Source organism: Brienomyrus brachyistius, chromosome 5 (assembly GCF_023856365.1).
Source record: "Brienomyrus brachyistius isolate T26 chromosome 5, BBRACH_0.4, whole genome shotgun sequence".
NCBI lineage: Eukaryota > Metazoa > Chordata > Actinopteri > Osteoglossiformes > Mormyridae > Brienomyrus > Brienomyrus brachyistius.
The window spans coordinates 32922770-32935548 of record NC_064537.1 but is presented as its reverse complement, the minus strand read 5'-3'; the positions used below and the strand labels follow the sequence as shown (position 1 = coordinate 32935548).

General features: G+C 48.9%; 2 protein-coding genes across 9 annotated transcripts in view; both read left to right on the top strand.

The window, feature by feature from the left end:
- Positions 1 to 420: 420 nt before the first annotated feature.
- ercc4 (excision repair cross-complementation group 4) lies at positions 421 to 7820 on the top strand. 2 transcript variants are annotated; one of them, XM_049015108.1, is made up of 11 exons: positions 421 to 1093; positions 1592 to 1772; positions 1952 to 2147; positions 2525 to 2732; positions 2947 to 3127; positions 3477 to 3602; positions 3844 to 3957; positions 4546 to 5089; positions 5180 to 5272; positions 5385 to 5497; positions 6842 to 7820. In XM_049015108.1, exons 1-11 carry the CDS (start codon positions 917 to 919, stop codon positions 7588 to 7590), a joined length of 2682 nt encoding a protein of 893 aa, XP_048871065.1. In that variant the 5' UTR covers positions 421 to 916; the 3' UTR covers positions 7591 to 7820. The 2 variants fall into 2 exon arrangements, with proteins under 2 accessions (XP_048871065.1, XP_048871066.1); XM_049015109.1 differs by lacking the exon at positions 1592 to 1772 and having other exon boundaries at positions 962 to 1093.
- Positions 7821 to 9858: 2038 nt separating this feature from the next.
- The window catches only part of mrtfba (myocardin related transcription factor Ba), a 44425-nt gene continuing 41504 nt past the window's right edge, over positions 9859 to 12779 (top strand). For all 7 annotated transcript variants that reach the window (XM_049015107.1, XM_049015105.1, XM_049015106.1 and 4 more), the window contains exon 1: positions 9859 to 10027. The gene's annotated coding sequence lies outside the window, so the exon portion shown is untranslated. The remainder of the gene's footprint in view (positions 10028 to 12779) is intronic.

The following is a 12779-nucleotide window of genomic DNA, read 5'->3' as shown; positions in this document are numbered from 1 at the left end:
CAGTCACATGGGGAGAACATGCAAACTCCACACACATGTGACCCAGGCGGAGACTCGAACCCGGGTCCCAGAGGTGTGAGGCAACAGTGCTAACCACTGCACCACCATGCCGCCCCAGTTATTATGATGATTATTATTATTATTATTATTATTATTATTGTTGTTGTTGTTGTTGTTATTGTTATTATTATTATTGTCATTGTCATTGTTGTTGTAAATAATGAAATCAAATATCCTTTCCGTTATGTCTACCTGTAAATGAGTTGCTGATTAAACGAAAATTTCACGGACCGTAAGTGTTACTTGTGTTAGTTTGACTGTTCTGTTTGTTAGTCCCCCCATCCGCCAGAGGGCGGTACCGATTTCTGCGTATCCTTCCCAAAAAGAACGAGAGAACGGGACGTAGTCATGTGACATCAAAATTCAAAATATGGTGCCGCAATGTTTCCGGAATTGAACTTGATAACCGGTGGTAGATTATTTTTAGGGCAGGCGTTTTAAAAAGCATGTATCTAATGGTGAGAAGTATGTATTTATCTAACATAAAAACTTTTTATCAGTCATAACAGACATAAATTTCTTTTTTTTTGCGTTTTGACAGTTAGCGTGCTGCTTACGCGTCTTAAATTGTACAGTCTTCTGTGGTCCTGTTTCTAGCAATAATGATTATCAGTTTTGCCTTGGAGAAAACTTTAATCTTACTGAGAACGCCGATCGTTTGTGACAGTGTGTCGGATTATGTCAACATTAATTTTTTATGTCTTGTATAGCGTTGTTTGCAAAGGTTAGTCTTGCGTTCCACATTACTAATCGTCTGTGGAAAGCTTCATCACGATATGTCGATATATGTGACGGTAACTGTACAGCATTTTAGGAGAATTATCTACCTCAATCTATAAAAGGATTTGGAGTTACAATGGCCAAGCATTTAGTGGAGTTTGAGACTGAGATGTTTCTCGGTCTTTTCGAGACGGATGGATTGCTTGTAACAGCAGAGGGAATGGGCATTGACCGTATACTTCTGCAGTTTTTGCGGGTATACTCAGAGGAGGGGAGCCTTGTGCTTTTGTTAAATACTACTACTCCTGAACAGGTGAGTCTGTGTTCTCTACGTCTGACACAGGGGCATTTCTTCTTTTTCAGTTTAGAAGCACTACGTCGGGTTAACAATCAGAAACATAGGCAGAGAAAATATAAATCCGTGCAATCGAATGACTAAAGCGCGCCCTCATCTCGCTAATCCGGCACCTGGAATCAGCACTAACCAGGCAGGTATGTAGTGAGGTTAGATGGGATGCATTGAGCTTAACCTCCGGAAAGCAGATAATCAGAAACTACTTATTATTCAGCGGCCGCATTTAATACAGTATTCGTTTGATCTCGGATTAAAGTACATACAGTGGGTTCCGTTGTTAAGCGCGACTTTATATATTCCTGTCAAGTGTGTTTTATGTGAAAACGTCCTTAAAACTTAAAGCACAACGCGGAAGTCATCTGTCTAAGACCTAAGCTGCAAGCCTCACGATTTACCCCTTTAATACGACAGTTTTAAGTAATTTGAACGAACAGATATGTTTTCATTACTTCGTAGGAGTACTGCTCCGAGCGGTTGCGAGCAGAGGGGCTCAGCCACCTTCCGCGCACCGTGACCAGCGACGTGCAGAGCAGCGAGCGATACGACGTGTACACGCAAGGGGGCGTCCTCTTCGTCACTAGCCGCATCTTGGTGGTGGACTTTCTGACAGATCGCATCCCAGCACACCTTATCTCAGGTGGAATATCAGCTGCGTGTTAAGCGTGCTGGTCCAGACATTTTATTATGCTGTTATGTTTTTATTTGTGGCTCACACTGTATTTCTTTATTGTTGAATGTTTAAAAAAAATCTCCAGCAGCAGATGTGTCTGTGGAGGAAGACTTAATGTTTTTAAATGTAATGTCATATTTCTTTAGGGATCTTGGTGTATCGGGCCCATAAAATCATCGAGTCCTGTCAGGAAGCCTTCATCCTGAGGCTTTTCCGGCAGAAGAACAAGACCGGGTTCATCAAGGCTTTTACAGACAAGGCGACTGCTTTCTCATCTGGCTTCTGCCAGGTCGAGCGGGTCATGAGGAACCTTTTTGTCAAGAAGCTGTTTCTCTGGCCCAGGCTAGTGTCTTCATTTTGGCTGTACAGACACAGAGCTGAACTCCATGGTGTCTGCTTTTGAAAAACATATAATTCAGGCTTTTTCAGATAGTTTTCTCAGTGTGTGTTGAATTATTTTTAGGTAATTTTTCCACTGCATACTTAATGATTCTCCCGAATCCCCCCACGCACCCCCACCTATTCTGTGGCTTACACTGTAGTGTATGTACAATAAGTTTGATATTTTGGGGGTCACAACTTAATCATTTAAATACAAAAGTCTGTTTATTAAGGAGATAAATGAAGCGGTTTCTACATGCCTGTCTGTGTCCGTCAGACACCGGCTTTCGGTGTTAAATCCGGACATCCTCAAGTCCGCTCTCCTAAATGTCCGGCAGGTTCCACGCCGCAGTCAATTCAGTGCTGGATAGACACAAGCCGGATGTGGTGGAGCTGCACGTCTCCCTCACTCCGGCTATGAGGGCCATCCAGAGCTCTGTGCTGGATGTTATGAACGCCTGCCTTAAGGAACTCAAGCGGTACAACCCCACGCTGGAGGCGGAGGACCTGTCCCTGGAGAACTCGCTGGGCGGCGCCTTCGAGAAAGTGAGCAGCCTATTGACACACTTGGGCTTTTTTTTTAATCAAATATAATACAGGTTCTTTAAAGGGTCCAGCTTTAAAGGATGCTGTACAATGAGAAACTGCCCCATATTTCGTTCTTTGCTGTTTTACTGGGCAGTTAATGGACATTTAGCATTTTCTTGCTCGTGATCATATGTGAAATGTCTTCATGATCGGTGTGTTTTTCCCCGCAAAGACGATCCGCCATTACCTGGACCCACTCTGGCACCAGCTGGGGGCCAAGACCAAGGCCCTGGTTCACGATCTGAAGGTTCTGCGCACGCTGCTATTCTACCTGACGCAGTACGACTGTGTCACGTTTCTGAACCTCCTGGAGTCCCTGCGCTCCAGTCAGAAAGCCTTCGGAAGCAACTCGGGTAAAGGCCCGCGGAGCTCTGAATGCTCCAAGGCCGCCTTTATCCACCCATAGGTCCGAGTTCATGCATGTACATGCGCTGCTGATTTTACACGAATGCTACAATTTTCTGTAACTTAAACACCATTTCTGTACTACGATGATCTTTAATGATCCAGAACCACTGATAAGCTGCTGCTCTTCTTTAGTTCTGTGCATTCAGACCTTGGACGTGCAGATTGCGAGTGTCACTCTTGCTTGTGGCATCCTCACCTTGCTTTTCCCCTAACCGCCAGCTGCCCGATCGCGAATCGCATGCTGTTTCCGGCGTGCTGTTTCCCCTCCTCCTTAGCAGCATGCTCTTTCCACAGGCTGGTTGTTCTTGGATTCCAGTACGTCCATGTTTGTCAACGCCCGCGCTCGTGTTTACCGCGTGCTGGAGGCGCACAAGAAGCTGAAGGGAGGGAGCGACACTCAGAAGAAGCAGGACGGCACAGGTAGCTGACACCCCCCAGCCTGGTGTATGTCTAGGGGCAAAGGGGCTCACTTTTTACTGAACACGGAGGCCCTGATGAGTAGGTAGTCAGTCGCACATAACGGGATAATCGGTATACTGCCCAGAGACGCTAACTGCAGGCATCATGGTCACCAAACTGCCTTGCTTGGCCCCTGGCCTCCGTGTGCACATCCCCCTGCTCTCAATGAACTACCCCTTCCCCAAACTTCACCCACATACAGCCTCAGCTGAGGTGAGGAGGGAGCTCGTCCTGGAAAAGAGCCCTAAGTGGGATGCCCTGACTCAGGTGATGGAGGAGATCGAGAGAGAGAACAGCAGCTGCCAGGAAGACCCAGGTGAGCGACGGGGGCGAGTGGGGATAGCGGGCAGGGGAGCCCAGTCTGTGCCTGATCGCGGGCAGGAGCGTGGGTGGTGGGGGCGAGTGGGAGTGATTGCGGATAGTGGGCAGGGGAGCCCTGTCTGTGCCTGATTGCGGGCAAGAGGGCAGGAGCGTGGGCGGTGGGGGCGAGTGGGGATAGTGGGCAGGGGAGCCCAGTCTGTGCCTGATCGCGGGCAGGAGCGTGGACGGTGGGGGCGAGTGGGGATAGCGGGCAGGGGAGCCCAGTCTGTGTGCAACATCCGATCCTTTTCCATGACCAGAACATGATTCATGAATGTAGGACAATTTTTGACATATTACTCTAAAACATTCATTCATTCATTCATTCATTTGTTCATTCATTTACATTTTTCTAAAATTCAACTTTAAAACTGCAGGTGAATGCTCAGCTTCAGATTTGGTTAGAAACTTTTCAGTTATACCTAAAATGAATTTTAAAATCAATGAATGATCAGTCAATGCACTCATTTTAAAATGGTCATGCAAGTACATCTGTGTGACCGCATTGTATGCTAGTACAGCGTGTCCCCCTCCCGACTTTCAGGCCGGGTGCTGATATGCGCCAGCGATGACCGAACCTGCGCCCAGCTGCGCGAGTACATTAGCCGAGGTGGCGACCGCCTACTCAGCCGACTCTACGCTCGCACCCTGGGCAGGAGCGAGGCTCCCCGCGAGCCGTCCTTCGAGCGGAGGGGCGGAGCTCGGGATGGGAAGCAACCTGAGAAGGACGGGAGAGGCAGGAAATCCAAAGGCAAGCTGAAGAGGGACAAGAAGAGCCAGAACAAGGAACGTCTCACACTCACGCAGATGGTGAGGGAGGGCGTGCTGGAGGTTCAGAAGATGGGCAGCAGCGAGGATGAGGAGGAGGAAGAGGAGCTTCTCCTAGACCTACCCGGAGATGCCTACTATGGCATCCTGAAGGAGCCGCTGACTGTGATCCACCCGCTGAAGGGCTGCAGCGACCCCTACAGCCTGACACGGGTGCTGCACGAGGTGGAGCCTAAATACGTGGTGCTGTATGATGCGGAGCTGCCCTTTGTGCGGCAGCTGGAGATCTATAAAGCCAGCCGGCCAGGCAGAGCCATGAGGTAGGTGGACGTCAGTCAGGCTAACAGTTATAGCAGTGCCACCGTGTGTCATTTCTATGTCTTTATCATGATTCAGCAATTTTCCTTCAGGGTCTATTTCCTCATATACGGTGGCTCCACAGAGGAGCAGCGGTACCTGACTGCCCTGCGCAAAGAGAAGGAGGCCTTTGAACATCTCATCAGGTCAGCAGCCTGCAGTTGTAGCCATCTCTCCCTTCAGGGGAGGCCTCTGTTACTCTCCATGTCATTATGGCATGTAGTGACCGGCAGTGGTGTGATCTGTGGATATGTGCAGGGAGAAGGCAAGCATGGTGGTTCCTGAGGAGAGAGAAGGACGGGGAGACACCAACCTCGACCTGCTCCGCAGCCAGGAGGGAGCCGACAGCAGCTCCAGCACTCGCAAAGCAGGTGAGCCCACGCCCCGCCGCTCGTATCCTCTGTGTGTCTGCTCCGTGTCTGTGATTATCAGCAGCCCACGCCCCGCCGCTCCCCGCTCGTATCCTGGCTCAGTGTGATGTCACACGTATCCTCTGTGTGTCTGCTCCGTGTCTGTGATTATTAGCAGCCCACGCCCCGCCGCTCCCCGCTCGTATCCTGGCTCAGTGTGATGTCACACGTATCCTCTGTGTGTCTGCTCCGTGTCTGTGATTATTAGCAGCCCACGCCCCACCGCTCCCCGCTCGTATCCTGGCTCAGTGTGATGTCACACGTATCCTCTGTGTGTCTGCTCCGTGTCTGATTATTAGCAGCCCACGCCCCGCCGCTCCCCGCTCGTATCCTGGCTCAGTGCAATGTCACACGTATCCTCTGTGTGTCTGCTCCGTGTCTGTGATTATCAGCAGCCCACGCCCCGCCGCTCCCCGCTCGTATCCTGGCTCAGTGCGATGTCACACGTATCCTCTGTGTGTCTGCTCCGTGTCTGTGATTATTAGCAGCCCACGCCCTGCCGCTCCCCGCTCGTATCCTCTGTGTGTCTGCTCCATGTCTGTGATTATTAGCAGCCCACGCCCCGCCGCTCCCCGCTCGTATCCTGGCTCAGTGCGATGTCACACGTATCCTCTGTGTGTCTGCTCCGTGTCTGTGATTATTAGCAGCCCACGCCCTGCCGCTCCCCGCTCGTATCCTCTGTGTGTCTGCTCCATGTCTGTGATTATTAGCAGCCCACGCCCCGCCGCTCCCCGCTCGTATCCTGGCTCAGTGCGATGTCACACGTATCCTCTGTGTGTCTGCTCCGTGTCTGTGATTATTAGCAGCCCACGCCCTGCCGCTCCCCGCTCGTATCCTCTGTGTGTCTGCTCCGTGTCTGTGATTATTAGCAGCCCACGCCCCGCCTCTCCCCGCTCGTATCCTGGCTCAGTGTGATGTCACACCTATCCTCTGTGTGTCTGCTCCGTGTCTGTGATTATTAGCAGCCCACGCCCCGCCGCTCCCCGCTCGTATCCTCTGTGTGTCTGCTCCGTGTCTGTGATTATTAGCAGCCCACGCCCCGCCGCTCCCCGCTCGTATCCTGGCTCAGTGTGATGTCACACGTATCCTCTGTGTGTCTGCTCCGTGTCTGTGATTATTAGCAGCCCACGCCCCGCCGCTCCCCGCTCGTATCCTGGCTCAGTGTGATGTCACACCTATCCTCTGTGTGTCTGCTCCGTGTCTGTGATTATTAGCAGCCCACGCCCCGCCGCTCCCCGCTCGTATCCTGGCTCAGTGTGATGTCACACCTATCCTCTGTGTCTGCTCCGTGTCTGTGATTATTAGGAGGTCAGGACCCAGCGACGCCCCCCTCCCGTGTCATTGTGGACATGCGTGAGTTCCGCAGCGAGCTGCCATCCCTGCTGCACCGCCGGGGCCTGGACATCGAGCCTGTCACCCTGGAAGTAGGTGACTACATCCTCACAGCGGACATCTGCATAGAGCGCAAGAGCGTGAGCGACCTGATCGGCTCACTGCAGAGCGGCCGGCTCTACACACAGTGCCTCTCCATGACCCGCTTCTACCGGAGGCCAGTCCTCCTCATCGAGTTCGACCCGGCTAAGCCCTTCTCCCTGGTAGCCCGCTCCGACCTGCGGCAGGAGATCTCAGCCAGTGACGTCACCTCCAAGCTCACCCTGCTCACCTTACACTTCCCGCGGCTGCGCCTGCTCTGGTGTCCCTCCCCCCACGTCACGGCCGAGCTCTTCCAGGACCTGAAGCGCGGCCGGGCCGAGCCGGATGCCTCCGCCGCACAGGCCGTCACCGCTGAATCCGACACGGTGGCGGAGTCCGCTGACCTCTACAACCCCGGCCCCTACGACTTCCTGCTGCGTCTGCCCGGTGTCAATGCCAACAACTTCCGTGCCCTCATTAACAACGCCGGCAGCCTGGCGGACGTAGCCGCCCTCAGCCAGGACAGGCTGGTGGAAATCCTGGGCAGCACCATCAACGCCCGACTCCTGCACCAGTTCCTCCACGGCTCCATGCACGATCAGCAGGCTACAAGGGAGGCAGAGTCTCGGGACAGGAGGTGACCAGCATTTGTCTCTTCTAAAGCAGATGAGACCAAGAACTCCTACTCCTGCTGATCAAGATTCACACCCAGCTGATGTGTTAAGAACTGCACCCGACCATAAAATTTTGGAGCATCTGGCTCACAACTATTTATTTTTATACATTTTTAATGTATACATGTGGATGCTGTTTGCCATAGCATTTTAAAATATTTCAGTACAAAATCTCATAAAGCACAGTTTTCACTGCCTCTCTGCTAGTTTTTCTGGAAGCTCAGTCTTTCCTTGGAGACCCGCCACCTCCAGGTGAAATTATGGGATGCGCACAACTGTCTGTCTTACAAAACTTGTCCTAAGTGGGAGCTGAAAGCTCTGTCTTCAGCAGTATGAAGGGCTCTTAAATAATTCACTGCACATTAGATAACACCATATACAACCCATATATTCATTTATTTTCTCAAACGACGTTAATATCCGTATGTGCCAGTATTCTCAGAGATGCTGTTTGTAAGCCGTGATCACGTACCAGTACTGCTGTCTGTCTGTTCTGGCACAAAAACACTTTGTCTTGTGTTAATAGCTGACTTTCGTAACACTTGGGGTATCTCCAGGTGGTGAGATGCTTCCAGCCATTTGCCAAAGTATACTAAGCGACGGTTTACTTTGTTTCAAAATAGCTTAATGCAAGTACTTCCTTTAATATGCTTTGTTGCTCTTGGTAAGAAATCAACAGCAGCCCGTTTCCTTATTTTGGTATTTAGGGGAGGAAAGGAGACTTTGGGAAAATACTGTAAAGCGTGTGAAGTAAGACGTCCCGTTTCCTTTCTGAGAGTCTTTACAGCTGCTGAACGCAGGAAGGCCTTTTACAGGAAGGCCTTGGGTACACAATGTGCACCACACTGACCGGCAAGGCATCGGCCTACAATGTTGGGAATTGTGAAAATGATCCCCAGTCACAACACTAAGGTGATAAAATCATGCTGATCTAAGTGACAGGATCACCGTGCATCCGGCCATGTTCATCCTAATCGCTGATCCTTAATAAATTCATCCTGCATCACCTTTTCTTTTTTAGATCCACCAAGTTCACAAATCAGCTACATCTGCAGGCCATATTTTGCATTTATTTTATATTAATTCATTTACCTCCACAGAGGCAAATCACCAAGTGCAGGCTTGCCTTAAATTATGCTGGCCCCATAACCTATTTCAAAGCCCAAATCAAGTACTGAGTACCATTATAACAAGGCAAGGACATTAATAAACTGGAAATTGAATTTGCAGCTATTGTGTTACCAGTCAAACCGTTTATACCATGACATTTAAATGTAAAAAACACTAAACTGGATTTTAAAGCTAATGGTGTGCTAATGAGGTTTTTGTTAAATATCAATTGGAGGGTCCATGACCTTTTATTTACAAGTCCATTTACCCTCGAAATAACCCACAATTAAATGGTTTTATGCATTGATTTAGAAAATCGGGAAAAAGACGTTTGGAGAAAAAAAATCCTTCATAAGCCATGATGTAATCAATTACTTAGGAATCTAATTTCTTGTTTAAAAGAATCAATATGTGGTTAGTTCCTTAAAATGAATGAGAAAATGTTAGTGGCTTAATTTCCTAACCCACCATCCATCCATCCATCCATTTTCCAAACCGCTTATCCTACTGGGTCGCGGGGGGTCCGGAGCCTATCCCGGAAGCAATGGGCACGAGGCAGGGAACAACCCAGGATGGGGGGCCAGCCCATCGCAGGGCACACTCACACACCCCTAACCCACCACTGTTAGCCAAAATAAATACGGTTTATATAGACTCAGCAATGCAACCATACTGGCTATAGCAGCCTACTTTTTAGTGGGAAAAATTAAACAAATATCAACATAAGTGTGTGTGTGTGTGTGTGTGTGTGTACATCATATAATGTAAGAGGACGGGGGGGCAAAGATAAATTTTGTTAGGGGGGTCCAACTAATGTCCAACTACTCCCCTGTTTATCAATACGAATAACAAGGAGTGATTAAAGGAGGTGGACTTACTGCGGTTCAGTGTCCCAGGAGTCGCAAAATCAGTTTGATTAGCCTATATGTTTGTAAGACATTTCGTTAATTTAATGCAGACACACAGGAAGGCATACTTTTTATTCACGACTGTTCGCATTTGTCCCATATAAAGGTTGCAGAGCGTAAATGATCTTTACTTATTCCTGTACAGCTCTTCGGCGCACATGCAGGCTGCCTTCCTGCCTTGGGGACTTTAAAGAGTTAAGGGTAAGATCACCATCACGTCACCGAGTTAAACCCAAACTGAGCTGCAGCGGCCATCTTCTCCCAAGACCAGCAACTTCACTTCTACGGGAAAGGGACTATTTATTGATATTTGGCGTAATCGCAAACCTAGACGGGCGAAAATAACGGCTCGAAGGTGCTTCCATACGGGACGTCGGACGAGCCGGGTAAGATCCGCGATCGCCCGATCAGTATATGCGGCCAGCCGGCCGACGGGCTTCGCCGAGATGCGGCAGTAATAAGCAGCCGAGCCATAGTGTATCGGCGTGAGGGCAGAGCTGATAGACACGGTAACACAGGTTGTCTTCTGCTCCATCTGGTTTATTTTAGGGGAAACATCGTGGTTTGCTTCGGCACGTTAATCAACGGATCCTCCAAGTTCATCTCATGGGAGGCGGTGGTCCGTAGCATGATCTTCCTAAAATATTCCCACATTGGTCCGTAGCATGATCTTCCTAAAATATTCCCACATTGGTCTGTAACCGGCAGAATCGAGTAGAATATTCTCATATTGGTCGGCGTGTTCTACCTGAATCATTCCCACATTCCCACATTAACCCGAATGATTTCCTTACAGTATTCTTTCAGTTGCGTTATAACGTGACATGCACCGCTGATGGCATTATTTTCATTTGAGAGTTTTTAGTGGTCAGTCTACTGAAGTACTTGCATATGAAGTCAGGAAAGGCACGGTACACTACCCTGGTGCCTCGATCGCTCTCATGTAACGCTGTCACCGTGTCTTTTCTTACTCAGCCCATGTAAACAGTATCATGAGGCTTGTGGCTGTATTTTGAGCATATGCTACGGAACCCATAAAATTTATATGGGATTTGTCTACATTTGAGCTAGAATTAAACTCCAGGATATGGACTGAGTCATGTTATATGTGCCGGGATAGGATTCGCTAGCCCAGCAGCCTGCATTGGGTCTTACACATTTCAGTAGCCAAGTGGACAGTGCTGCTGGAATGTGTCCGAAATGAAAGCCTACCATGTTAACAAACACTGAAGACGATGTTTAGCGGCACTATACTAATTTGCAATACAGTTGTTTTTTTCAAATTGCTGTGTGATCACCCACGATAAGATGTGGTTATTCAGTTTCTGGTGTGTAGTGAGTTGTTACTATGATTATACCTTAACTTTAAAAGAACTCATGCAGTGCACCACACAAGGCAGTGTTATTACACAGAATGCAGAGACAGGGATTTTTAGAAACACGGATTACCTGACTGTGTGCCTTTGGGCTGTGTAAAGCAACCAGAGCACCTGGTCTTTCTTTCTTATATACTGAATTTTTTTAATTTGGTGATCAGTGGTCATTGTTGACACACCACAGCATACGACAACAAAATGTGACCTCTGCATTTAACCCATATGTGACATCGTGACATATCAGGGGGCAGCTAATTCAGCGCCCTGGGAGCAGTGCTTGGGGGCGGTACCTTGCTCAGCACACCTCAGTGGTGCTTTGCAGGTTGGGGATTCGAACCAACAATCTTTCTGTTGCAAGTGTACTTCCCTAACCATTAAACCCCCACTGCCCTGGCTTTGTGGTTTCTGGAATTTACTCATATTCAGAAGTCTCTGTAAAAGATTTTGCTGTTATTAAATTACAGTGTAAAATAAGAGACCATCATATCATATAATTCACTAGGTAATGACATCGAGTGATAATGCTGGCATTTTGTTCTGCATTTTATCCCCGGTGCGTGTGTGTAAAGGATGTCAGGCAAGCCGAGATACTAATGATTGCAAGAGTTTGCTAATCCCAAGTTATGCATACTAACAGTCTTCGAAATGTGGCTGCTGTATTTAAATGACAAATGTATTTGGCTTGGTTGGTAGGGTGGCGGCGCTGAGGTCTTCCAGCATGTGGGATGTTGTGGGTTAGACTTGGAAAAGCACATAGGCAAGCAGTGATGGTGGATATGGGCATGTGGATGTGACCCACTTTTGGGGACGGGACAGAAAAGTTTAAGTGTGTTCCAAAGAGCTATGGGACCCAAGGATTAACGACAGAGGGACCAGAGTTATTGGGAAGGATCAAGCCAGGTGGCTCTCTGAGGGGAGATAGGGCAGCTGGTAGGAGGATCATTTCAGTGTCTGTGGAGCCAGTCTTCTGTTTTTTTTCCCATTGAAAAATGTGCCAGTGTGGTCTCCTGTGAGACGTGAGGAGGAGGCAGAGGAGGTGGGTGGCTGGGGGGGGGGGGGGGGGGGGGGGAGTGATGCGCAGGTCGCAGGCAGTATGTGCGAGTTCGAACTGGACTGTTTCTGACTACTAATATTTATTCCTGGCAGCAGAGATGGTAGATTAGATATGATACTCCCCCCCCCCCCTTAATGCGCATATCAACCAGATTAGCAATACTCTGTCTCGTTTGCCGCGTGTCGGCTGGAGACGTACGGGCTAGTTTGGGGAACCTCAAGGTAGATGGGGTGTGATTGATCAGAACCAAATGTTCTGTTAGTCACTAGTCCAAAAGAAGCACTAATGGCGACAAAAGGATCGTTAACAAAAGGGAACATTACACTGGACAGTGTGCGGAAATTGGGGGAGTCACTGCACAGTCACAGTTTGTGCTGGCGGTGTGGAATGTAGACATTATACATGCATTTCACAGTAATGCAAATATGCAGACAGATGTTACAGCATGTACAAGTTTTCTACAGTATATTGGAGATACTTCTTTCATCTCTGTGGGTGCATTGTCTTTTCGCCTGTCCCATATTAGAATTTAGTGATTAATGGTCTGAATGGTCAATCTTTCAATTACGAGTGCGCTTCCTCAACCATTAAGCCACCACTGCCCACAATGCTCTATAAGACACACGGATTGGTTAGAGCAAGTTTTGGGGTCACAGTGCAGGGTCAGTCAGCGTCCAGTGCCCCTGGGGCAATTGGCCATGATGGCAC